A 27,962-nucleotide genomic window follows, 5' to 3' on the forward strand; every position below is an offset into this window, starting at 1 on the left:
TTTATTGTCTAAGTGTACACAATATCCAGCAGTGTTATTGCTCTAGTTAGCAGATCTTGAAATTCTTGCACCAGGTATGAACAAGGACTCAGCCCTTGCTTGTTCCCATATGAAGAAACAACCAAGCCAAGCCCGCAGAGCTGGGAGCTTCTGCTTTATCAAGCACTGGACCCAGTTATAGTGAATAGTTATAGTTACAGTTATAGTAAATCCAAAGTGAGTGAAAATCTCACTCAGTCCCCTTTCACACTGGCCAAAAAAGGAAAAAAAACCAACAAAAAACACTTACACGTACTTTTGTGTGTAAATTGAATGTATATGTACTGCCTGGTCAATTGCCCCTGCAGTAGGCCTGGCCAATATAATGATGGTAATATGTAGCAGCGATAGACATGTCAAAAAGAAGAAAGTTTCATGTGGTTGCATTACATCAGAATACACCCGGCTCCAACAGTTTGTCATATCCCTTGATAATTTAGTGCGCTACAAGTGACACGAGACAAATCCCATGTATGCTCCCTCCAGAAATTACACATTGGGAAAATGCAAATTGGGATTAAGTCACACCTGAAGCCTATTTGTTTTGGTTTCAGAATCTAACAGCAGCAGGAAGGAAGGACCTGCAACATCATGCGCAAATGGTGAAGCAGTGTGTCACTGAAGGAGCTTGCTGATAAAAAGGGCTATGGACTTTCCTTTACAGTCATCTGACCTTAACCCCATTGGACATTTATGGAAGCACTTTAAGAGAGAAAACAAAGCCTTCTGTGACACATGAAGAAGCTCTTTGGAACACTGCTGGAATAAAAGACTAAACAAGTATTGCAAGAACTTGGTTAGTGGGAATACAAAATACATTTGATCAATTTGTTAGTAAGTAAATGTTAAAATAGAAACAATTGTCAAGTCCTTATCTGAGGATTGTAGCTGCTATTTATCAAAGATACTTTAAGTGCATAATGCTTAGGGATGTGTATTGATAAGGATTTAGCGATTCCCGTCACATCGCGGTGAGGTTGTCTTGTCTTGGAATCTGTCTCGTGAATTTCATGTTTTATTTTGAAAGTAACTCTCCTCTCGTTTCAGGTCACTTGCCCTTCCTCTTGTGTCCCGGGTCTGACGTCATCCCTATTTCCTGATTGTTTCCACCTGTGTTCCCCTTCCTCATGTGTATAAAGTCCTTGTCTTCCCCTGTATGCGTCGCCAAAGTATTTCGTCTCCATGTCGTATACCAAAGCCTCGAACCACAGTCTTGATCATCGCGTTAACTATTGTTCTTGTTTTATTTATCTGTATTTTTGTCCTGTCAAGAAGAGTGAATTTATGTTGTATTTTCTGGTTAAGTTTTGTGTTTGAATTTTGAGATTTTCTAGCCAATTTGTTTCTCCTCCTCATGAGTGATTTTTTTTTTTTGTTAATTTTCATACGATAGAGAAAATGTTCATAGCCCTCGTGCTTCCTGTGCGGAGAGATTTTTGTTGTAAATTTCATAATTTATATTGAATTCAGAATAGTGTAGGTTTTCCTCCTGCGGGAGCGTTTTTTCGTTTCTCTGTGTTCCATGTTGTTTGTCTTGTTCGTGTCTCAGAATTTCATAGCCTTTTGGTTTTCATTCATACAAGAGAGTCATAAAATCAGATCAATAAAACTCGACTTTACTACTGCCTATACTGCATCTGAGTCCTCTTTCTCGTCCAAGTCTGACAATTCCGATGCTTCCGATGCTCCAAATTATTGTTTGACTCAGAACCGGTTCCCAAACGAAACCGGTTAACGATGCGCATCCCTAATAGTGCTATGATTAAAGTGCTAACGATACGAACATAAAGTGCATATACTTTTTTTTTTTTTTTTTTCCTGCTATGCAGGGTCGAGGTGAAGTCTGATCAAATGAGTCTTGAGTCTTTTGCGGAAGATAGAGAGTGATTCCGCTTTTCTGACTTTGGTCAGGAGTTCGTTCCACCACTGAGGTGCTAAAACAGAGAAGAGTCGCAACTTCGCTGTGTGGGCTTTGTTTGCTGTCAGTGATGGCGGTACCAGCTGGCCAGCTGATGTAGTGGAGCGAAGTGCTCTTGCTGGGGTGTGTGGTCTGACCATTGGGGTCTAACCATGTAAGGGCAGTCTTTACCCAGGATGGAGAGGAGTTAAATTTTACTGAGGTTGAGTTTGAGGTGATGCGTAGCTGTCTCAGCAGAGATGTCTGCCAAACATTCTGAAATGCGTGTTGCAACATGGGCGTTCAGGGAGGATGGAGGAAGATTTTAATGCTACCATCTGCCACACTCTAAACACTGTTGGTGATTTGCTAATCCACTCATAACGTTTTTTTTCAATCTAAGACAAGCACAAACACCCTCTTTTGGATCGACAACTAAGAAATAATGACAGGACAATGACAATGGGCAGGCCAACATACACACAGTGTGGTAGTGGAACTGTGATTATGAGCACACTTGTAGCCAACTTTTATGCAAAAAGTACTGTTAATTTGTATGACAAAAAGCTTCCCCAAATGAAAGTTGAGCTGTTATGGTAAATTTACTATCACTGAATCACAGTCAGCCGTCATGTGTTTTATCTGTAAAATGTAATTATACACTACATATTGACTCACCTTAGCTTTGAAGGCCATGAGTTTAAGGATCATCTCCACGGTGAACAGCACAGTGAAAATCACATTCAGCATGTCAGACAGGTGAGTAACATGGTCTGACTGGTTGCAGTGCTGAGTGGAAAAGAGGCACAGCTTGAGTTACATAGATTAAAAGTGAGACAGGGAGATGGTTCAGCCCTGGGTGAGCAAAACAGAATGCAATCACTGGCAAACACATTATTTGCTGACAACGACTATGTGAAGTGTTCCCAAGCCCGTGTAGTAAAAGCCTTTATACTATCATGCGTGAACTTCAACTAGTTTCTGAAACACTGAGCCTTTCGAAGACAGATATATCATACCCAACATGACAACCACCTGTTACTAATGAACATATATACATATCACATATTTACCTGGGAAATATTCCAATCACCTCAAGCATTCCACAACTTTCCCAGTCTTTTGTTGCTGTCATATCTACAAAATTAAATGTTCCCTTCTAATTTTGTTAGTTTCTGTCTTGTGCTTTCTGTATTTTGTTTTGTTGTTCACCTTGTTTTCTCTGTTCTAGGTCTGTCACTTTCCACCCCTGTCCTTCCCTCCTGTGTAATTACCTGCCCCACCCCGATGTGTTTCACCTGTGTCTCACTGTCTCACCTCCCTGTGTGGTTAAATAGTCTGCCTCTCCCACCTTCTGTGCCACTTCATCTTAGCTTGTTTAATGTTCCAGTGATTTTCCAAGAGTTCTGAGTGTATTTTGATTAGGTGAGGTAATTGCCCATTTTCTTTGTCCCTGCCTCTGCCTGACTCCTTTAGATTTGTTTGCCTGTCTTGGACTGATTACCCCTGTACTGAACCCTTTTTGGATTAAACTTGTCTTCTCTGCAATCTATGTCCAGTATTTTGTGTCCACCCTTTGCTTGGTCCTGACAGTTGCATCTCTCCAAGCTTACTTGAAACATGTTGCTGGCATCAAATTTCAATGAAGTTGATGTAGTTAACACATTAATACATCATGGTTCTACTGTTCAGTTGTGTATATGTCAAAATGGATTATCAAATTATCACATCTTGTTACAGGGGTACAGTGGAGTTGTTAGCACTGTTGCTTTAACCCCAATGCTTGTGTGAATTTCCTCCAGGTTTCCCCCAATATCAGCACATGTATATTAGTTTAATTCATCATCCCCGTTGGTCCATGTGTGCCGTACTATACCTGCCCATTGGTCTGTATTGTGGTTAGTCATGTCAGTCTTACTCTATGAGCAACATGCTGAATTTTTTTGTCACAATTTTTGTATCAGACCATGTGCTGTATGTATGTGTCACATTTTGTATACATACCTGCATTCCCAGGCACATGGTGTTGAGCATAATAAGGAGGAACATAAGGTACTCAAAGTAGCAGGAAGTGACGATGTACCACACCTGATACTGGTAGGGATTTTTGGGAATATAACATCGCAATGGACGGGCCTTAAGAGCATACTGCACACACTGGCGCTAAAAGAGATAAAAAGAAGAAAAGAAGATGCAAATGTATTTGCAGGGTTTAGACAATGTCAAAATGATAAATCAGGATGTTGACTGTATCACTAACAAATTATTTACAGATTGAGACAGGACTTAAGAACAAAGCATACCATATTATATCAAGTGTAGAACATTCAAACAAACAAAGTAGATCTAACACTTCTCTATGTTGCTCAGAACATACTGAACATTTATCACTCACCTTTTCAAATATTACATTTTTTATCTCAATTACATGCCTAAAAAATTCATGACCGCATCTTACACGGTTCTGGCACTGTTGTGCTGACAAAATATTACAGCTCTTGCATTGTTAAACAAACATGAAAACGGTCATGTTGGGGCATCCCTGTCACTCAGTTGCCACAAATGGTCTGCAAATATGGTGAGAATATTGTGTTTTATTTATCATTTGTTTATATATATATATATATATATATATATATATATATATATATAAAAAATGTAGTAGTATAGTATATACAGTATATGTTTAGTATATATACTGCTCAAAAAAATTGAAGGAACATTTTTTTATTGGGTATGGCATGAGGTCAGTTGAACCTGTCTGATAATGATCTGGTCGGTTAAGTGGCAGAGGGCATTGTTAATCAGTTTCAGCTGTATTGGTGTTGATGGAATTAACAACAGAGAAACTAGAGTGGCAACAATGAGAAACCCCCAAAGCAGGACTGGTTTTACATGTGGAAGTCATTTCAAGTTTCTTCCTCTTGATCTTTTTTGGCTGGTTTTCCACTTGTGCTGGTTTTGGCCAAAGTCATTATCACTACTGGCAGTATGAGGTGATTCCTTAACCCTACAGAACTTGCACAGGTTGTCCAACTCCTCCAGGATGGCACATCCACACGTGCCATAGCAAGGAGATTTAATGTGTCTCCCAGCACAAGTTACTCTAGGAGAGCTGTAGAGGGTCCTCAACCCATCAGTAGGGCCGATATCTGCTCCTTTGTGCAAGGAGGAACAGGTTGAGCAGTGCCCGTGCCCTACAGAATGACCTCCAGCAGGCCACGGGTATGAATATTTCTGCCCAAACAATTAGAAACAGACTTCATGAGGGTGGCCTGAGGGCACAACGTCCTGTAGTGGGCCCTGTGCTCACCACCCAGCACCGTGAACCTCAACTGGCATTTGCTAGAGAATGCAAGAATTTTCAAGTCTGCGACTGGTGCCCTGTACTTTTCACAGATAAGAGCATGTTCACCCTGAGCACCTGTGATAGATGTGAAAAAGTCTGGAGAACGCTATGCTGCCTACAACATCGTTGAGCATGACAGGTTTGGTGCGCCCCTCCATGGATATGGAGGGGCGCACCAAACCTGTACCACAGACCTCTACAGGCTAGAAAATGGCAGTCTAGCGGGATGAAATCCTTGAACCCATTGTCAGACCCTACGCTGGTGCAGTAGGTTTTTGGTTCCTCCTGATGCACAACAATGCCCGGCCTCATGCGGCAAGAGTATGCAGGCAGTACCTAGAGGATGAAGGAATTGATACAATTGAATGGCCCTCACCATCACCTGAATTAAACCCGATAGAACACCTCTATCACATTATGTTTCAGTCCATCAGGCGCTGCCAGGTTGTTCCTCAGACTTTACAGGAGCTCAGGGCCTTACACAGATCTGGGAGGACACCTCACAAGACACCATCTGTCATCTCATTAGGAGCATGCCGCGACACTGTCAAGCATGCATACAAGCATGTGGGGGCCACACAAGATATTGAGAAGCATTCTGAGTTGCAGAAATTAAATTTTGGCAAAATGGACTAGCCTGCTACATCTTTATTTAACTTAGATTTTCGGGGTGTCTATACAATTAACTTTTATTTTCATTAAAAGATGTGGCATCCTTTTGTTCCTAAGACATTGCCCTGTCCATATCTGTATAGCTATCCAACATTTTTTTTTCAAATTCAGATCTGATGTGAGTTCCTTTAATTTTTTTTTGAGCAGTGTATATTGCGCAGTTAAGAATTAGCCTGTCAGCGTGGTTTATTGACAAAATTAGGTGGGCAAGGCAATTATTTAGGCTCACTTAGTGAGTAATTTGCAGATTTTTTAATAGCTCCCTACAATTCCACGAAATATTGAGCATAATTATATTTTATACACTGGTGTAGAATCTTGGACTGTAACTATAACCCCAGCAGTCACCTGACTGTCGCTGCCCTTTCTCACCTGTTTCCATTTTCCTGGTCAGCCAGCCCTGCACTGATATGTTAGCCAAGTTTCCCCATCAATTGCAGGTTTGTCATAGTTGAAATGTCAGTTCTGTTGCACCTTCAAGGCTTTGTAGCCTGCAATCTGAAATCTTAACTTGAACCTGCCTTTCTGCCTGGCTCTACCTACATGCTTACCTATACCTGTCTGGTGGCCAATAAAAACCTCCACCTCAAAAAGAAATCATATCAAATTTAGCCCTGACTTGTCTGGATTTGGCTCCAATTCTTGCTGTCCTGATCACACCATCCATGTCACTTTTCCGTTACACAGACCTGTTCTGCTGGAGACTTGATAAGTGCTTGTATTGTCGCTCTTACAAGCAATGATTTTATGTGAATTGTGAATACAAGAAGTTGCAGCTCAAGTAAAATGTAAACACTTTAGGCCACCCTATACTCTCTGTTATGGCCTCTGCTCTCACATTGCCTTTTCTGCTTGTTTAGTATACAGTAGGTGTTGTGTTGGAGGAGTCAGGAGCTCAGTCCAGACCTACTGCAAAGACAGAAACAGAGAAATCTGCATTTTCAATCATTTTTAACATACCTGATTTTTGTCCAGCTCACAGTTCTTATACTCCTGTTCTCCTTGCTCCTGGAAGGTGACGATGACGAAGCCCACAAATATATTCATCATGAAGAAGGCGATAAGGATGAGGTAGATGATAAAGAAGATTGAAATGGCAACTCGGTTGTTGTACACTGGACCTGTATCCTCTAAGTTTGAATCAATGGCTTTATATAGTATCCTAGGTTAAAAAAAAAAAAGGCTTTTGTACACACAGACACACATAATAGTCACACAAATCCAAACACATGCAAAATGCAGACTGGCAGCAGATCACTGAATTTTGAGATGCCAATGCTGTAATAAACAGAAATCATCACATAATTGGTGTAAAACAGATAAGAACTCACTTTGGCCATCCTTCAAATGTAGAAATGGTGAAGAGAGCCAGCATTCCATTAAAGATGTTATCAAAGTTTAGCTCTGAATTGGCCCACTCCCTCCTATGGACTTCCATTTCATGAAGTGCTCCTTCCTGGTACTTTATATACCAGCCTCTAACCCACAAAGTGGGTGGGAAAGACAGACAAGATGAGACGGCTATTGTCAAAATCACCTTAATTATGACTCTGTGCAGGATTCACAAATTAGATTTAAGACCATTCTAAATTCAATCATTACCAGCTGTATGTCAAAACAATAATTCCTAATAATATAATTCAAATTAATATGATCTGGGCCCTTAGAAAAATGGATGAGGACAAATGGATGGATTGATTTAAGTTAATTATGGTTGTCTAAAATTGCCAATTTAAAATTGACATTAGCTATTGTAGCGACCAGGTGAGTCCCACTTTGGTCTGCCTCACACATTGTATGGGAGGCTGTCACAGTTGGTTCCCATAGAAAAGCTTATGTGAGAAGTTGTGTTCTGCTTTATATTGCAGGTGGGAACACCACCACCTAACCAGACATACATCTGTCAACCAACCAATTAGTCTTCACCCTTGTCTTCTTAGAAAATGCTTCAGATAAAGCATAAATCTTACCTTTGTCTTGTGCTTTATGTGTTTTTGAGTGTGTCCAGGGATCTTGTGCTTAGGAACTGTCTCACATGCAGTGAATGAGGCCATCCTGGGTAGGGCTAGCTATATATTCTTCGGAAAAAAAAGGGTTCTAAAAGGGTCCTTCCTGAAGGGCTAAGGTTCTACCTAGCACCATTTGCTTTTGAAGGCAGCGTTCTTCAAGGGTTCTTTGTAAGAATAAGGGTTCCATTAAGAACATTTTTCTAAGCATCAATGAAAGCACTGGCGTTAAAAGATCCTCCCCCTCAAATATTTCAATGTTTACCCATGTTTCAAATCTGTTTTTTACATGTATATGCAAATTCAGCTGAATTGTGTGATGTAGGCCACACCAACTTTGACGGTAAATTTCCATTCACTAAATCGCCTACATCACACATGGTAGCCATGGTGGTGCAGTCCATTTTGATGCTTCACCATAAAACCATCAAGTCATTATAACTTCCACATACAATCTGCCATCTACTCCAAATTGCTCAAACACGTAGAGGGTCTTGCCCTGAATACGTCTACGTGGCACACCTCTATGGCAGTATGCCCCGATGCGCATGGACTGCAAATTAAACACTAACAAAGAGGAACATCTGCATTTTGGAATATAAAACGGTAAGCTTAACAAACTACTCAGTACAGTAAGGTGTCAGCTCAGCTATACATCTGAGCTGTGATTTAACTGTGACGGGTTACTTTTCCTTTTGTGAGTTAAGGAATGTGGCCAGTGTTGGGTTTACATGTTCAGGAGCCTCTGGCGTGATTAATCAGCTCTGCGTGTGCATTAAAGGTTAGCTAGAGGACGAGGCCCCTACAGAGTACTAAAACTGAGTTTGGCCCACATGCCAGATGGTTGGAGCTGGCTAAACATATGCATTTCCATGTAAGGACAGAGAGACAATCTGGTCAACTTTAGGGTGCAAGACCCAAGGAGTGACAGCAGCAGAGTAAGGTAATTTATAGAAGGGAAAATATTCCAGGGGGATTGGAGACGGACCAACTCCTTTTTCGCCTATTGGATAGAAGGACCCTCAATCCACCAAGTGACCAATTAGAAGAAGTAGGTAGGTGCGGGTGAAGGGACTTTAAAAAGGCCCGGACAGGCAAATAAGGTTAGGTGGTTACTTGTAAATATCCTAGAGGGCAAAGCCTTAGGCAGAACTTTGCCAGATACTGGGAACACCGGGTGTGGCCACCCTGCCTTGCCCTCACAAATTCTTTTATCACCATACTACACGCAAACACCTTTGGGAAAGACAGCCCAGAAACAACAGCATTAGGCATGATGGGAAATGTGAGAGGAGATTCTGTGTCCCCCGGGCATTTCTACTGTGCATTTCTACCACAGCTCTACCTCCTGAGCCATGCCACCCCAACAGTGGTATAGACTGTCTCAAAGATCTGATTTTACAAGCAAATCAGATATGTGATTTCTGAACTAGCTGTGAGCAACATTCAGGTATATGGCGCATCCTCTACTAAACCGATGTGATATATCATTAATGATTTCTTTAGTGCCTCTCTAATTGGAGTAGCCTACCTCTGTCTTATTTTAGCAAACAAGTCATGCTATGCTGGGTCAAGGTAAAGTCTGAACAAGTTAGTCTTGAGTCTTTTGCGGAAGATGGCGAGTGACTGTGCTGTCCTGACATTGGTCGGGGGTTTGTTCCACCACTGAGGCGCCAGAACAGAGAAGAATCATGATTTCACTGAGAAACCTTTATTAGCCCTCAGTGCTGGCAGTACCAGTCAAACCAGCTGATGTAGTAGAGCAAAGTGCTTGCGCTGGGGCATGTGGTCTGACCAGTGCTTGGAGGTAGATGGGTGCAGTCCTCACTGATGAGCTTCTCAGCAGTCTCTTGGGCAGAAATCCAATCGACGTGGGTTACTTGCTGCTCTGTTCACAACTGATTCAGCAGTAGCTTGATCAAACATATGACGGACAACATCTGATGGAGACCTGATTTACCGTTAGCTGTTTCCAGAGACAGCTACGTGGACGTTAAATAATTGATTCTGATTCTGTCTTATGTGCTTTGTTTACTGAATGGTACCCCACCCACCAGCTTAAATTATCACCATCACCATACAGAGCAACTAACAGCATAGACATCAGTGCATTCCAGATATCACTGCTGGCTGCTCACAGGACAGCACCTGTTCAACCTCATGCCCTCTTGCAGAAGGTACAGGTGCCTCAAAAGCAGGACTAATAGACTCAAAAACATTTTTTTTCCCTGGGCCATGAACTCATAAAGAGTATGCTTGAGTGTAAATGATGTATATATTGTGTATTCCCTTTTAATACTTGTATTCTTTGCTATTGCTATGCTATTGTTATTTATTTATGTTATATTTAATACTGCACTGACCAGAGAAGCCCTGCAATTTCATTGTATACTTGATATGCAATGACAATAAAGTTTCTATTCTATTCTTTTCTATATTAAAAAAAAAAACAGAGAAGCATAATGCAGCATCACAGTTCAAATGAATAAAATAAAGTCCTTACTTGCATGTATTCTCTGTCATTTTGTCAGGATCTGTGCAGGCATAGAACTTGCCCTAGGAAGGCAACAAAAGTGTCTTTATAGGAAAGCAGATAGACAAGTTACATTACACGAGTTTAATTCAGATTATCGAATACAGTGCTAAACACCAGTGTAACGTTTTACTTCCTACTCTTACTTTGAAAAGTTGGACTCCAATGCAGGCAAACATGAAGTCCAGTAGCATGGTGACCAGAACAATATTTCCAATGGTCTTGACGGCGACAAACACACACTGAACCACATGCTACAAAGACAGAGATATTACAAACAGATGATAAATCAGGTAATCAATTCAGCCATTCTTAAAAGGGAAAGTTTATTCATAAATGTATCATACCTTGAGACCCTTGGCTCTGTTGATGGCCCTCAGGGGCCTGAGTACCCTTAAAACTCTGAGAATCTTCACAACTGAGATGGCACTGGATCTGGATGATACAAACACAAGCTAACCATGCTTACTCATGTATCATATTCATTCTATGGCAATATCCTGTTGTTTAGCCAAATGGCATGTCATCACCCTGGATTATGTTTGTTTTGATGTGATAGATCTTATACTCCTCCCATTTTGTGCCAAATTGATGAGAAACAGGTGGTGGCGTTTCATTGGTCCGTGCAAAAGGATTGCTGCCTCTGGAGTGGACTAATGGATGACATAAGGCATTTTAAAACCCTGGCTGACAGCAACCATGGCTGCATTTCATTAGCAGTTACACTTACCCTGAGGCTTTGATATTATGTACAGTATGCGTTGCACGGGGGCCATATGGCCAGCGCTGGGAAGGTGGGGTGCTGGCAATACATCAGAATACACCTTCTTGTCATTAATCACAGTGGATTATCTGCCAGTTATGTGTGCAGAATTTACTGGGCCTTGCAGTTACCTATAACTACAGATGCCAGTCAATGAGAAGCTCTAGCTCTTAAAACCCTGACCCTACCTTTATTGTGACATATCTTTCATATCTTTTCATTACTATAGTGGGAAATTCTGTGCAACACAACATTATTAACATGGATCAGTGATAACACTGATGCTCCGTAGATGGTACCAGTGATGTTCTGGACTGCCAAGTAGCTTATGGGTCATTCAATGGGCCAAATTTAAAATGCTCACGCATTGAACTGCCACTCAGAATCTCAGAATTAATTGCAGTGTAATTAATTAATCTAATTAACACGTTAAACTGCCAGCCCTAATATATATATATATATATATATATATATATATATATATATATATATATATATATATACACACACACTATGTATTTTCATTTACAGGATGCATTATCAGCAGATTAGCAGCAGATAATGATCAGATATGACCAGATATAGCTGACAGCCCTGAAAGTTCAAACTTACATGATGATGCATAATTCATAAAAATAACAACTGATTATGCTTCAGATAAAAGAGCCTAATCAGATGAAAGAGACAGTGATAATGACCTTCCTATAAGACGTTTGACTACAACCAGGACACCTCCAAATTAATTTCAGTATGCAAAACCTAGTCCAGTCATTTTTCCATGGATTCAATACTGACTTTTCATATGCCCTAACACTGAAGTTCCCGGCCAAAAAAACATATTAGGACCCAACCAGTATCATGTCATGGAACCTACATGAGATTGAGGGGCACCTAATTCACATTTACTCTTCAGACACTTTTGTCCAAAGCGACTTACAGTAATTCATTCATACATACATACATACACTGACCATGAGAATTGAACCAGCACATCAGGAGCAGGGTGGGGTTCAGTATCTCGCCCAGGGTCACCTCGACATGCAGACCAGGAGAATCGAACCTGCGACCTTCCAAGAACAAGACGCTGGCTATACCCCTAACCCTAATAACCCAGTAACAAACTAGCCTCTCAAGTTGTTAGGCACAAAGATCACATGGTCACTTCTTCTCTCCACTCTGGCTGTTCAGCAGGACTACATAGACACGATGGACTGAGCACTCAAAATTCTCAAAAACAACTGATTGTTTCTCTAATTTTTCTGGTAAGTGATGATTATATTAATCTTGTCATGACATTAAAGATCTCATGACAGCATAGTGCATGGTGTGATTCACTGATGCTGCTCCTTTTTGGAAACTGCTAATTAAACCATAATTGACCCTTCCTGAGCCCCACCCATTTTCACTCTATGGTCCAATAACAGTCGAGCAAGCTTGGAAAATCTGTCAACTTCCTGTTAGAGTGATATGTTCCATGTGCTAGGTTGGTCTGTATTGTTAACTATATCAAGTTAACAAGATTTTTGCCTGATATGGGCATTTTAGCTTGCCCAATTTGTATTCTGGTTTAATCTTTTTACTTTTATTTTTTGGTTTAGAAAACAAGCCATTATTTGCATTTGTTAGGGAACTTTAGGATTATATTAGTAAACTGTGTCTGTCCTGGGCAATGCTCATCTCTGAACCTATATTAAACTGCTGGGAAGAGGGTGGAGTCGTAGAGCATATACTGTCAAGGTTGCACCTACACTGCTGACATAATAGGTGTTATGGCATGTGACATTGCTTTGTCAAATTTAGTAGTCAACACAATAGATAATAGAGCTCTTTGCTAGTCAGTCAGAAAAAAAGAGGAGAGGAGTATTTCTAGACTTCACCACTTACTCCATGCCCATTGAGAGGAGAGAAACGCTGACGACCAGAAGATCCAAGATGTTGAAAGAATTCCGGCAGAAAGACCCTTCGTGAAGAATTGCACCATATGTTGTCATCTGAAATAGAGCACTCATTATCTATTACAAATAAAACAAGTGTACAAAATAACACATTTATGCTGTAGATATAGCCTATAGATTATAATGATAAAAAGACTAAACTTTTTGGAATTGCCTCTCCAAATTAAGTTGAACTTGACCGATTCTGTCAAGAGGAGTGGTTAAAATATCAGCCAGAGGACGACCAGAAGGTTGTGGATGGATATCAAAATACTTAATTAAGGCAAAAATGACCAAGAGACATTTAACAAACAATAGAATTACTGTATGTGTACATTTCATCTTGCAGATTTGGTCACATTTTTGGAAAATCTATAATAAATTGATTACTGAACCAAACTTCATGAATGTTTTGTGACAAAGTAGTATGTATTACTCTATACCAAGGCTGTACACTGCCAGATTGTTGATGAGGGGAATAAACATTAATGTATTTTAGCCATTTCTCTTCAGCCCCTGCTCATAAAGAACATACAGTGTATGCCAACTTCCATTTTCCCAATTGAAAACAGAATTGTAGTAATATAAATGTACACTGTTTCTTTAGTGCCCACTGGGGATGTCAGAAATGTCACATATATTTGTGTACCCACATGACTGCATAAACAATGTAAAAAAAAAAGGTCAATAATCACTAGTGACCACAATTAGACTAGAATTTGCATTTGAATCAATCGTTGAATTTTCAGTGCCCATATTTATACAGGTCCATTTAAAACAAATTGAATATCATGGAAAAGTTACTTGGTTTCTGTAATAATAATAATAATAATAATAATAATAATAATCATAATCATAATCATAATCATAATCATAACAATCATATATTTGATTCATAACACAGAAAGTTTTGTTTTAATTTTGATGATTTCGGCTTACAGCTAATGAAAATTAAAATCCAGTATCTCAAAAAAACTTGAATATAATACAGAAATATCAGCCTTCTGAAAAGTATGTTCATTTATGCACTCAATGCTCCTTTTGCCTTTTGGGGGGGTGGTGTTGTTGAAGTATCCATCTATGGTCACATTATGCTATATAAGAAATGAGACTGACAAGAAGGAAGAAAGGTGCTGGCTACACTGTGTTGATGCTATGACCTGCACCACCATCTTGTGCACTTCTGTTTGACAGTGTGCCTTCAGTGCATGGCTGCCCTTGTTTGCATAGTTAATAGCCGTTTTTCTACTGGGCAGCAAGCCGCCAGTTTGGCCGTCTTTTTTACGGCCAGGTCCATGGATTTAGGCAGAGGGTGGTAAATTGGTCTGTTTTGGTCCGCCAGTTTGCCACCTCAGAGGGTACACTTTTTTCCAACTCCACTGCAATCTAAATCCGAGACGTTGATATGCCGGAAATTGCGTGAGATGGGCGGAAGTGTCGATGACCTGCACTGTTGTGCAACCCATAGGCATATATACATAGACGCCGCATCGACTGTGGAGGGGTGTGCCATCTTGTAACAGTGCTAACAGAGGCAGCGGTGCATCAACCTACGAGGGAAAGAGGTACTCCTCAATCTCAAAGTGGAATTATTCGCTGAATTTTGAACCGATTATCAAACGTATTGATTTGTTAAAAACATCACACATGTAAATATGATACAGGGTGCTTGGATATTTTTAAAATGCTGGTTTTACAACCCAAATACAAATTCTACTTAATGTTATCAACAGACAAGCTTCTGACGGAAGATCTTTGAATGAAAAGATGCCGGTGTTTCGGATTTAACACAGGGCTATGTTAACTGGCGACCATGAGCTGAATGCATCTGTGGTCACCGTAGCTACAACAGATGTTGAAAACGGGAAGAGAAGACGTAGCTGTCATCTGATCTGTGTCTTTGTTCAGGTTTTCTGTGCGCAAAACATACCTGATACGTGTTCGGGCTGCTGTTTGATTAAACATGTTTGTTGCTGACTTGTTTCACTTGCCAGTGCCTTTGTTAAGGCCAGTGCATTTAATACAGAAATAGTGTTCAAAATACGTTGGATTTGTCTTTCACTCACTCCCCACCAGATGAGTGAAATAAGTCAGATCTTCAAAGTTGCTTGTTGTTATGGAGGATGTTATGAACAGGAAAGGTGAGAGTTGCTCTTCCTGTGAATGTGTATCTCTAATAAACTTGTATTAAAAACTTGTGTCTTCTCCCTGTCTGAGTAAACATAGAGGAACTATGGAACCCTTTTACACAAACAAGCAAACAAAAAAATTACGGGACTTGAACTCACATTCACTGAGTGGAAAAAAAAATACCAGCTCGGCAATCAGTTCACTATGCCAATCAGATCACACAGGTGACTCTCGGTATCATCTATTCCTCAGGGGAGCCACTCAAAAAAACTGAAAGAATGTGATCGATCCTGTAAGTTCCTGCAAGCTGTTCTGATGGTCTGATATTTAAAAAGGGTAGAGACAGCAGATCCTATGTCTACAGTAATATTAATAATAACAATAATAGTGATATAATTATGTCATTGTCCGTAACCGCTTATCCCTTTCCATGGGGTCGCGGGGTGTGGCTGCTAGAGCCAATCCCAGCCTTGTCTCAGGGCGAGGGCAGGGTGCTCCTGGACAAGTCGCCAGCTCATCGCAGGTCCCTGATATAATTATAATAATAACAATATAATATTAATATATTAATAACAATAATAGCAATAGCAACAATAATAATATATTGATAATAATAGCAACCATAATAATAATACCCATAATAACAAAAAAATATAATGATAATATAATAACATCATAATAACGATAAGAATAGTATGTGTGTGTGTGTGTGTGTGTGTGTGTGTGTGTGTGTGTGTGTGTGTGTGTGTGTGTGTGTATGCAATGCTTTAAATAAAGACCTGAACACACCTGAACGTTTTCTGGGTTCTTTTCGTTCTACGTCTGTCTGTCATGTCTGACGTTTGACAAACAAACCTTGTGAAAATAGCTTGACAACTGAGCGATTTATTATCACTTTTATTGTGTAGAAACACCATTCCTACATAGATGTAATGCACTGTAGGAGCGAGTGGGCCTGTTCCAAGACAGCTGCCCTGTGGGCATGCTGCTCTAGTGGGCGGCAGCAGTCAATGCGGTGTATATGTATATATGTCTATGGTGCGACCCACAGCCGGGGAGTTTTAAAACCAGGAAACAGCTGACCACAGCAGTCAGTCCATTACTTCATCCACGGACATCAAGATGAGCAACTGGACAGCTGCTGAGATCCAGGAGATGCATCTCCACGGTCTCTGTAGTTGTTTTCGTTGTCCGCTTGCTGTTGTAACGACAAGCTACTAACGGTCGCGGCTTTCAAATTAAAAGGCCCTCACTAAGAACACAGTTCTAAACTCCAATGGGGTGCAATGTAAAGCTGGTTAAAATTTGCAAAACTATTGTCTCCTAATAATATGATGAAAATTTGTGTTTTCTCTATTTGTCCAGGAAGTGAAGCTTAATGTGTTGTCCGGGTTGTTCCAAATCAGTAAGCAGGGTGATGTAACCCGTGGAGTTAGTGATGTTAAGTGCTTTCCACCAAACTATCAGAGAAATGAGAGTTGAGAAATGACTTCAGACAAAAAATAATCTTTGTGCTCTGTCATATTTTACAGTGTTTTGAGTGCTCCAGTGATTTCTTTGGTTAGTGAATAAGACTGTATTACATTTCATTACAATACATATGAGTGACAAATGAAAGGAAAATCCAATATGAGGTTTATAGGGCTGTGGAACTTTATAAGAGGGTTGATCAATATTGTTCAAAAACCCTTAAAAATAGGCTCAGTTCAGTTGGTTTGAGGTCTGATGACAGTCAGTGTCATAGCATGTCATTCTCAAATTGAAAAAACACATCACTAAAGGATTTTTCTTTAATTTGACACCATCTGTATCACCAACTGTGGTACCTGTTATTACCTTGAGTACAATTTCCGCTGTGAACACCGAAGTAAAGACTATATCAGCATAGGCCAACACCTGGAAAATATCATAATTATTTTTAGTATTAATAATAGAATAATATGTATGCCAAATGTTGTAACTGTAATGTTTCAATCTCGCTGTGAGGGAAGTTAGAAATTACAGTGAGGCAGGCAAGCACTGTCTTACCTGGTTCCTGAAGGACATGGGGTCAATTGGATCCTCAGCAGCTAAAGAAATAGATGACAGTAGGATGAAGAGGAGGATGATGTTGGTGAAAGTAGTTGCATTGATAATACGATGGCAGAGCTTCCGGAACCTGAAAGAAAGACACACATATTATCTTAACTGACAATTTTAAAGCATATGTAAAATGCCTTCAGCAGACAGAGATAAATTTCAAACAGGAACCACATGTGACCATTATTTTATAAAACACTCCTCTGGTTTGCTGACCACTTCTGGTTGCATGACCTTGATGTCCATATCACAGCCAGAATTAGTTGATAAATGACGTTGGGATTATAGTCCTGCCTGACCCGGCTCTGGACATCTATAGACAACCAAAATAAGTTGCAAATAGACGTTCTGCTATGCCATGATCTGGACGACTTTAAGACAGCCAAAATTAGTTGATAAATTACATTGCGATAATAGTCCAGTCTGACCCGGTTCTGGACGTCTGGACGATTCATGTGATTGTGAGTATAAATGTCTAAATAAAAGTATAAATTTGGTCAAAAAGCCTAATTTTCCTGTAACAATCGACTCAAAGGGAAATTGCATTCCCTGGCATTCACACTTCCTCAGAGTGAAACTGAAAGAAATATTATCACACATCTGATTACAAACCAGCTGCCAAACAGTTTTTTTCCAGCTCTAGAGCCACAATCAATATATCAATCAATAAATCAATCTTTATTTATATGGCGCTTTTCATACAGAAAACAGTACCTCAAAGTGCCTCACAGAAATAAACAAACAACAGCAGAAAAATAGAAACAGCAAAATAAAGTTAGGAGAAGATAAAAGAACCCAAACCCTCCCACCCCCTCAGACATGGACAGAGACATACACACTCATACATACACTCACACATATGCACGCAGACACACACACACACACACACACACACACACACACTCATACACACTCATACAGTAGCTGTTACTAAAGAGACACGGCTGGACAGCGAGACCTGGTGCATGGAGGAAGCTACCTTTCAGGAGCCAGCCACACCAGGAGAGATGTCGGGCCAAGGCCGCAGGGAGCACCACCACAGAGACCACCCCAACCCGGGCAGACAGGAGGCCCCACACCAAGGTGCAGAGCCCTCTGGTCACCCGGGCCAGAGCCGTCCATGGGACAGCACCCCCCGCGGCCAGACCAGAGACCACCCCCAGCCCGGCAGGCCCCCATGAGGAAACACTGGAGATTGAAAACTGACAGACTAAAACAGTAAAATAAAGCAAAAAGCATAGAAGCTGAAAACACGAGGGACTAAAACATAAAAGTATAAAGGCTAAAAGCACGAGGGACTAAAGGTTAAAATATGAGAGATTAAAACAGTAAAAGAAAAAATAAATAAATAGATAAATACAATAAAATAAAATAAGATAAAAAGAATTTAAATGAATAAATAAATAAATGAATGAATAAGTAAATAAATAAATAAAAGTGCTCTGATTAGCACAGCATAAAGGAATTAAGAAGAATTTCAATTTCAATTAAAAGCCTGGTTAAAAAGGTGGGTCTTGAGCCTCTTTTTAAAAACCTCAACAGTCTCTGCGACCCTGAGGCTCTCTGGCAGGCTGTTCCACAGTCGGGGCCCATAACAACTGAAAGCCGCCACGCCGTGCTTTTTTGAACTAACCTGTGGTGGTTAAAAGGCCGGTGCCGGAGGACCTCAGGGTCCGCGGGGGCTGATAGACTAAAAACAGGTCAGATAAATAAGAAGGCCCAAGACCGTTAAGACATTTAAAAACTAGTAAAAGAACCTTAAAATCAGTCCTGAAACGCACGGGGAGCCAATGAAGTGACTTTAAAACTGGTGTAATGTGCTCCCGCCCTCTGGTCCTCGTCAGCACTCGTGCAGCTGAGTTTTGTAATAATTGTAGATTCGAAATGCTCTTTTTGGGAAGGTCAGAGAGCAGGGCATTACAATAGTCTAAACGACAAGAGATAAAAGCATGCATCAGCACCCCCGTGCTGGCCTGAGAGAGAAACAGGCGGACTCTGGCTATATTCTTAAGATGGTAAAAACCTGTCTTTGTTATATTTTTGATGTGTGGAATAAAACTGAGCTCAGAGTCAAAAATCACACCCAGATTTTTACAGATTGTGATGGTTTAAAATCCTTTAACTTTGGTAAAATTTTCTCTTTCAAGCCTTCAGGACCAATGAGTAAAACCTCTGTTTTGTCCTGGTTGAGCTGTAAGAAATTTGCTGCCATCCATGTCTTGATATCTAAAATGCAGTTAAAAAGGACATCAATAGGCCCTATGTCATCAGGAGACACAGCGATGTACAGTTGTGTATCGTCAGCATAACTATGAAAGCTGATGCCTCCTGATGACGTCACCAAGGGGAAGCATGTACAGATTAAAAAGAGTTGGACCTAAAATTGACCCTTGGGGAACCCCACACTTTATTTTGCGGGTTTCTGAGGAACATGTATCCATACTTACAAAGAAGTGTCGGTCTGTGAGGTAAGAAACGAACCAGTTGAGACCAGTACCAGAGAGGCCGACCAGGTTCTTCAGTCTATTTAATAAAATGTGATGGTCTACTGTATCGAAGGCGGCGGTTAGATCCAGCAGTACCAAGACTGTGAGTTTATGGTTATCTAACTTGCACCTGATGTCGTTTAAAATCTTTAAAAGGGCTGTCTCTGTACTGTGGTTCGTCCTAAAGCCAGACTGACACTTCTCTAAAGTGTTGTTTGCAATTAAAAAATCATTCACTTGATTGAAAACAAGTTTTTCCAAAATTTTACTTAAAAATGGTAAGTTGGATACCGATAATTATTAAAGATGTTGGGATCTAGGTTGCTCTTCTTCAGAAGGGGCTTCACCACCGCCGTTTTAAAGGAGGCGGGGAAGACACCCGTCTGAAGAGAGCAGTTCACCATATATAACAGCTGATCCTCAAAAAATCCACAAAGTGTTTTAAAAAACAGTGTGGGAATTGGGTCTAATAGGCAGGTCGTGGGCTTTACTTGGGAGAAAACTCGACCAAGTGTCCTCGCATCAACCAGGGCAAAACTCTCCAGTGTTTCCTCTGGTAAAATCAATGATCCAGGTGTGTCGACATTTAAAATCTGGTGAGGTAAGAGACTCGATCTGATGTCACTGATTTTACTTCTGAAGTGGTCTGCAAAATCCTCACAAAGGGCGTCAGTTTTGGAGGATCTATTAAAATGTGTGTTTGTTAAAAAGTCAATTGTGGAGAAGAGGAATTTTTGGTTGTTTTTATGTTCGTCGATCAGCTTTTGGAAATGGGAGATTCTTGACTGTTTGACTGCGTTATTGTAGGTTTTGAGGTGTCCACGTAAAATTGCATGATGAACGGTTAACTTTGTTTTTCTCCATCTCCTCTCAGCACTCCTGCAGTTTCTCTTGAGTTTTTTAGTTTCTGTATTTCTCCACGGGGGTGTAGGTCTTGTATTAATGTTTTTTATTAAAAGTGGAGCCACTGAGCCAGTGGTCCAGCGCTGATTTTATTTTATGGTTAAAGCTGTCAACAATAAAATCACATGGTGCTGGTAAAATTTCTGCAGGAGTGCTCTGTAAAATCTGGATACAATTTGCAGCCACTTCAGAAGTTAGGTAGCATTTCCTCACTGTTCTCACTGGGGCCTCCCGCTGGTTAAAACTGGTGATTGTAAAAAACACACAAAAGTGGTCAGACACAGCCAGGTCCACAACAGAGGGCGCACCAATGGACAGGCCATAAGTTATGACCAGGTCCAGGGTGCGCCCCCTGCTGTGGGTCGGCTGCATGACATGCTGATTAAAATCTAGACAGTGTAGAAGGTTTAAAAATTCTCTCGACATTGAATCTGAGGAATTATCTATGTGTAAATTAAAATCACCGGTTATTAATATTCTGTTATAATTGCTGTGAGTTATGGACAGTAGCTCTGAGAATTCACTGTTAAAAGAGGTGGAATAGCGGGGTGGTCTGTAGACTGTAATACAGAGGATGGGGGGGCTGCTAAAAACAAAGGCATGGTATTCAAATGATAAATATTTGTTAAAAAACACTTCATTTGACAACATGGTGTCTTTAGTGATTGATGCAGTTCCACCTCCTTTTTGTCCCCCTCTTGTAGAAAATAAAAAGTTAAAATTTGGTGGGGAAGCCTCAGTGAGAACAACAGGTGCATCAGTGTCAGGAGAATGCTGTCTAAGTTGTTGTCTAAAATTACATCATTATGATAAAAGATTTGTTTAAAAGAGAGCCACATTCAGCACGGCCATTTTAATGTCCGTGCTGAATGTGCGCTCATCATGTTTTTTCAGAGGAATGTTAAAAACACAGTTTGGTCTAAAAACAGTCCTGCGTGTGATTTGTCTGCGTGAGAGTCTGGTTTCAATAGTGTGGATGTTGTCCTGTGCCTGTGATTGAATGGGGGGCGTGTGTCGTGTAGGTAGAGGCGGGTGAAGGTGAGTGAGTGGCATGTGTGTCTACCGTGAGTCAGGAGGTGGGTGTGGTGCAGGAACGGACAGTCAGGTCAATGTTGACAGATAAAAGCCGTCATCCCTCCTGGTTTGGGTGGAGGCCATCCCGTTTAAAAAGGCTAGGCCTGTTTAAAAATGCTGTAAAATTGTCGACAAACGGGATACTTTTTGTCAAGCAGTACCCCTTCAGCCACAGGTGCAGCTGACGAAGGCGGCTGGTGGTGACGTCACCATACCTAGGTGGGGGAAGCGGGCCGGCGATAATTAGCCGTTTCCCCGTGTCCAGCAGGCGATCCATGAGGGAGATGTAATCACGTTTTAGTACCTCCGACTGCTGGTTTTTGAGGTCCTTGATGCCGGCCTCCAGGACCAGCATGTGAAAATGAATTGATTCCTAAAGTGGCTGGAGAAAATATTTGTAGTCTATCTGTCTTTGCACGTAGGCCTATATTACCGTTTTTTTGTTTGTTTGTTTTTTTAACCTTTTGGAATTGCAGCCTATTTCATAGGTCTCAGCTTGAAAATTGCATACCCATGATAACATGAGTATATTTCTGCCACCACAAGGTCTATTTGAGTAGGCCTAGTTGATCTCATTGTAAAGACAACACTTGTGAGATTTGTATGGAAGTGTAAATATCAGCATACCCATGTGTTACTGGTAATGAGAAAATATAGGTTGCAGACAGCAAAAATGAATTAAAATTCAGTTTCGCCCAAAAAAAAGGCACTTCAGAATGAGTAGACCTTGTAAATGTGCTGCAGTAGCTCTAAACCTTCATGAAATCATAATGTGATCATGCAAACATTGATCTGGATAACGTGAAGCAGGATAAAACTAGAGATTTCAGTAGACAGTCCAGGCAAAGACTCCAAAATCTAAATATTATTTTACATGTATTTTTCTCATGTACAATTATTATCATAGGTCTTATTACTATTATTATTATCATAGGTATTAGTCTCTCTACTATTGAATTGTGTCCAATTGGGGGACTTTTGGACTTTTTTTTTTTAATTTATTTTTGTTTAAATAATTTTGTTTATCTCTAGAATCTTTTGGCTGTGAAGGCCGTACAGCATCAATAAATGTGGACTGAACTAAGGAATCAGGTACCAGGTAAATTGTCATCCACTGTGAAATAGTTCTAGTGGTGATCAATAATTTGGGGCTCTAACGTTTAATGAAACAACACCGTAGAATACCTACCTGTGACTGCCAGGGAGACACCCAATTTTCCTTTGAGTCAGTTGTTCCTGGAAAATTAGCCTTTTTGACCAAATTTATACTTTTATTTAGACATTTATACTGTAGTGGTTTAGATAAAAGAATGAAATAAATTATTTATACTGCTGGGAAAGAGCAAATGTCTTCATGGTTATGCCCCTCCTTTATTTGATTAATATGCATTTTTTGATTGTCTTTTTTTTCCAGCATGTTGTTCAGGTCAAACTGTATAAGGACACAACATGTTCACCTGAGAGGGACAGTTGTTGAATTTCATAAAGTCTGTAGTTCTGTCGCGTGGGTGGATACGTCTGCAACGCAGCCTATACCTGTTGCAGACAGACAGACATGCAGAAGCAGCTTATGAAAAAAAAACGAAGAAGAAGAAGCAGAAGCAAGGTATCGACAGGACCTGAGGTAAGAATCTAAATTCAACTCCCACAAAACCTTAACATTCTCAAGTCTATGTAGAACAAATACACCTTGCCAGAGTATGACTTAAGCCTCTATCCAACTTGGAAAACAACTGCCTGCTGGTAGGAGAGCAATCCACTAGTGTTAGCATGACCTATAACAAAATTAGCTAGTGGGCCAGAGGCGAAGCATCTCCGCCTTCAAGACGAACGGCAGTGAATTCCCCCCCGGAAGCCGGCGCTGTGGCTCCTAAAGAGGCGTGACGGTGATGTCATGATAATGACTGTTTTTGTTTTTGTCAAGTCATTTAAGCAACACAGTGATGCGTCAGGACTGAGACAGCGCTGAGGTCTGCTGGTGTTAGTTTGCTGTGGCAAAGGAGAGAGAAATGCCACTGGGAAAACATTGCTTGAATCTGTGTAAATTTGAACGTATGCTCATTTGATTGTTTTCTTTTTCTTGTTCTTTTAGCTGCTGTGATGCAGTGGGACACCCCAGCAACCAAAGTGATCATCAGAAAAGCTGCTGCTGATCACCTAAAGCATGCACCAGGAGGAGGGGGAATGGGGGGTAGTGTGTGTGTGTGTGTGTGTGTGTGTGTGTGTGTGTGTGTGTGTGTGTGTGTGTGTGTGTGTGTGTGTGTGTGTGTGAGAGAGAGAAGGAATGTGTGTTCTTTAAAGTGGGGTTACAATTCTGAAAAAAAAGAGCACTGCTTGTTGTGTCTAAAATCATCTGTCATGGGAAATCCATGTAGTATGTTCATGGTTCCTACATTGTATAATAGCTTCTTTACCCTGGTCATTACATTTCATAGTGAAGTGTACAACGTTTATAAGCTGTTCTCACTAGTAAACCCAGTTTAGATTTTTAAGATTTAAGATCCAGAAAAGATGTGGGCTATGTTGACCTTATTCACTCTTCTGGATGTCCAATAATTGTTTCGAAAACATATTTTGATGACTAAAAAACATACAAACAACAACTAAGATGTATCAATAATGTTCATTCTGGCTCCTTGAATGACGTCTTCTGAATGTTAAATAATTATGTCTTGACAACGTCTTTTAATGACGTCTATATAACATCCAAAATAAGGCGTCTATACAACGTCTAGAAAAGATGTAATAAAAACTTTCATTCTGGCTCCTCTGAGAAGGTCTTCTGGATGTTAAATACTTATGTCTTGACGTCTTTTAATGATGTCTATATAACATCCAAAATAACACATCTATACAACGTCCTGAAAAGACGTAATAAAAACTTTCATTCTGGCTCCTCTGAGGACGTCTTCTGGATGCACAGGGAACATGTCTTTTTGACATATTTTGGACCACTTTTTGCTCATTGGGAGTGTTCATTCCTATCAACACCAACAATTGCCAGTATCATACTTGTTCTGAGGTCCAAAGATGAAAAATGAGCTGGCCTCTGGCATCGGCACTGCTTCCTCCTTCAACTGCAGATCTGCCATTGGACGAGGCCTGGGGCTATCTGGGATCTCAGGGTCCTCTTCCTCATCATCACCTAAAAAGGGAGGGGTTAACAAAGGCAAAAGTAAGCTCTGAATTTGAAACAGTATGAATAACAATTCAGTATGGAGGAATTAGGATTTACAGTACCAGGAAAATCTGCTGGAGGGAAAGGGTCTTTGACTTCATTAACATTAGACTCAAACTCATCGATTTTGAGCTGCAGGTTTTAAATTGAAACAGTTTAAAGGTTAGAAAGGGGAACCTTTTTTTGTTTTATTTACATTGTCGATGAATGCTCTTGGGGGTCTCACCTTGGCAGTAGTAGGGATGCCCTCTACCCCCTTGGCTCTTTGCTCAGCCAACTTCTTTGCCAGGTTTGCTTTCTCCTCTGACGACTTATCAGGCATGCTGGCTCTATAAATACACAGAATGGATGATTTTTTGGTTTGTGGCATTAAAGAAAACCATAGTATTTTGTAACTGGATTTATCATGTTGTTAATTAGGCGTATCAGCGTTGGAGCAAAATTTCACCCCTCACTGCCTCCGAGACATTCACATAGAGGAGGAGGTGGAGAATTGCAGTAGGATCCCTGCATCCAAACAGCAGTGTGAATGGGGACTACTGATGACCTTACAATTGTGTCCTAAGGTCTTTCGAATCAGATTAAAAAGCATTAAAAGAGCTTTAAGACATGCTGCAATGTATTCAGGGTCTGAGGGTGTGAAACATTCGGTTCAAACATTTAAAGTATTACTAACAGTATATCAAAGTACTGTGATTGCCAAGAGTACTGTGCAACACATTTCTGTGAAATAAAATACATACATACATACAGACATGGTAGCACCCCTAGAATTGCCTTTATTTAAAAAGAAAAAAAAAAGACTAAAGAAAGTATAACAGAGTGTGTGCCTGCCAGTTGCAAGAGCAGGTAATCCTGAGACAGTCCAGGACACAGTGATTTGTTAAGGGTGTATATAGCGGGTTGTATTTCTTGTAAATTTTTTACTTCAAGGGATGCTCCGGCTTAAATTTACTCCATGGTCTAACACACCATGACAGAGAGTAAGACCCACCCTCGAGAGATCAAGTTTTTGGACTGCAAGCTTATGTAGTTTTATCAACCTCAGAAAAGACTGCACAATTACAATACACTGCAGTCTACGCCTCCAATAAGAAACCGCCATCAAAAAGCCACAAATAATGCTTCAAATTCAGCAACAATAAAGGTTATATAGTTGGAGGCATCAAACATCTGCTAGCTTTGCCGGATTTCTGTCGAAAAGACAACACAGCTCACAACTCTCCTGCAGCAGCTTGCTTGTTGTGGGGAAGCCCTGATGAGTCGATTACTGAGTGCAGTTAGAGATGCTCAATTCTGTTCTTTTCCCTGTCAGCTCTCAATAATAACTGTTTTAAACTGGTTTGACTTGTTAGGGCTTCCCCACAACGAGCAAGCTGCTGCAGGAGAGTGGTGAGTTGTGCTCTCTTTTCAATAGAAATCCGGCTAAGCTAGCAGTTGTTGATGCCTCAAATGTGGACAGGCAGGTGCATGATCTATGGGTCTACAGGCAGGCAGCTCAGTGGAGAAATATGACAAGTGGCTCTGGGGAATTAGCAACAGGGTTTGTAAAATAGAAAAATGCGTCCGCCCTTGTTTTTTGATTATTTTGGCTTTACTCCAACATGTAGGAAGCTGTGTGCACTATTTGCCTCATAAGGATTGTGAGTAAAGAACGTAACACGTCGAATCTCCACCCACGGGGACTTCCGGAGATGCAAGTAGGCGGGTAGTCGCGCTTTGCTGGAGCTCCGGCACACCCGTTTATTTCTGGATATTGACCATTTATTTTTAACAATTTTTTTAACAGGCTAATACGGAGTATCAACTCCATGTGATGTCTCTGGAGCACATTTGGGGTAACGGTGAAGTTTATGGAGCAGTGTATCCCCCGGATCCTGGACATCGAGACCAAAGCAGATGAGATAATGCCCCGCGCTATGATCGTCAGGTTCCACAGCTTTTCCTACCACCAGAGAGTTATGGAGGCTGCACGACATAAAAAGGAGGTTCTCTTTGAGGGAATCAAGCAGAGACGCTGAAACGGGGACGGGAATTCGTGGCTGTTAAAAGGGAGCTGCAGAATATCCCCGGGGCTCACTACGCCATGCTGTACCCAGCTTCACTCAAGGTCCTGGTGAATGACTACACGAAAACATTGCACACTCCGGACGAAGTGTCTGCATATATTTATTCTCTGAAACTACCATAGATGCGTCCATTGTGGTGAGTGCCTGTTTGGCTGTTGCCCTAATAATGTGAATGTTCACCTAAGTTCTCTAGGAGAGATGGACATTAATGTTATTACACTTAACCTGTGCAGGAAGGAGCTTGATGTCCTATCTCACTAGGTAATATCGAAAATTGTTATGTTATTATGATAACTCTTGCTCATTCTTTTCATTACTGTTTTATTTAAAAAAGAAAAAAAACTGTATTTATGTTATATTATGTCTGCTATGTTCATATGCTTGCATCTTTCGAAAGATTTAGGGTCCATTTACCCCAGAGATCCTCTGTAGGTTTTAGGTTTTTTTTCAACCTTTTTTCACTTTTCTCTCCCAGGACCCAGTAAAGGTAGTTGTGTATAGTTTTGACAAGGGAATAGTCATGGTTTCATATTGCTCTGAATCTATACTGAATGTTAAAGAGTATCACTTATGGAACAGCTTTTACCCCAATTTGGACAATGGCTAAAGTGATGAACAAGAGAGACAGTATCCACATAATCCTTTCAGTAATAGACATGTTAATAGCTGCATCTGATGGGGGATGATATAAAACTTTGCTCTCGGAACGTGCAAGGAGTTCACCACCCGGTTAAAAGGAAGAAAATTCTAACATCTCTGAAAAAGGAGGGAGTTAAGATAGCTTTTCTACAGGAAACTCATCTCAAAGACGCAGAACATCAAACTGAAGCGTCAATGGGTGGGTCAGGCC

The 27,962-nt window shown here is 40.6% G+C and overlaps 1 protein-coding gene across 2 annotated transcripts in view; it reads right to left on the reverse strand.

Annotated features, from left to right (window-relative positions):
* Positions 1 to 27,962, reverse strand: part of LOC119020797 (dihydropyridine-sensitive L-type skeletal muscle calcium channel subunit alpha-1-like) — a 115,866-nt gene that overhangs the window by 40,354 nt on the left and 47,550 nt on the right. For both annotated transcript variants that reach the window (XM_037100458.1, XM_037100459.1), the window contains 13 exons: positions 25,270 to 25,372; positions 25,106 to 25,175; positions 24,878 to 25,010; positions 17,352 to 17,481; positions 17,160 to 17,219; positions 13,144 to 13,250; positions 10,844 to 10,931; positions 10,643 to 10,750; positions 10,467 to 10,519; positions 7,289 to 7,435; positions 6,918 to 7,119; positions 3,941 to 4,099; positions 2,615 to 2,725 (listed from right to left, as the gene is read on the reverse strand). In XM_037100458.1, the coding sequence (XP_036956353.1) occupies positions 2,615 to 2,725; positions 3,941 to 4,099; positions 6,918 to 7,119; positions 7,289 to 7,435; positions 10,467 to 10,519; positions 10,643 to 10,750; positions 10,844 to 10,931; positions 13,144 to 13,250; positions 17,160 to 17,219; positions 17,352 to 17,481; positions 24,878 to 25,010; positions 25,106 to 25,175; positions 25,270 to 25,372 (1,471 nt within the window). The remainder of the gene's footprint in view (positions 1 to 2,614; positions 2,726 to 3,940; positions 4,100 to 6,917; positions 7,120 to 7,288; positions 7,436 to 10,466; positions 10,520 to 10,642; positions 10,751 to 10,843; positions 10,932 to 13,143; positions 13,251 to 17,159; positions 17,220 to 17,351; positions 17,482 to 24,877; positions 25,011 to 25,105; positions 25,176 to 25,269; positions 25,373 to 27,962) is intronic.

This window comes from Acanthopagrus latus, chromosome 6 (assembly GCF_904848185.1).
Source record: "Acanthopagrus latus isolate v.2019 chromosome 6, fAcaLat1.1, whole genome shotgun sequence".
Lineage (NCBI taxonomy): Eukaryota > Metazoa > Chordata > Actinopteri > Spariformes > Sparidae > Acanthopagrus > Acanthopagrus latus.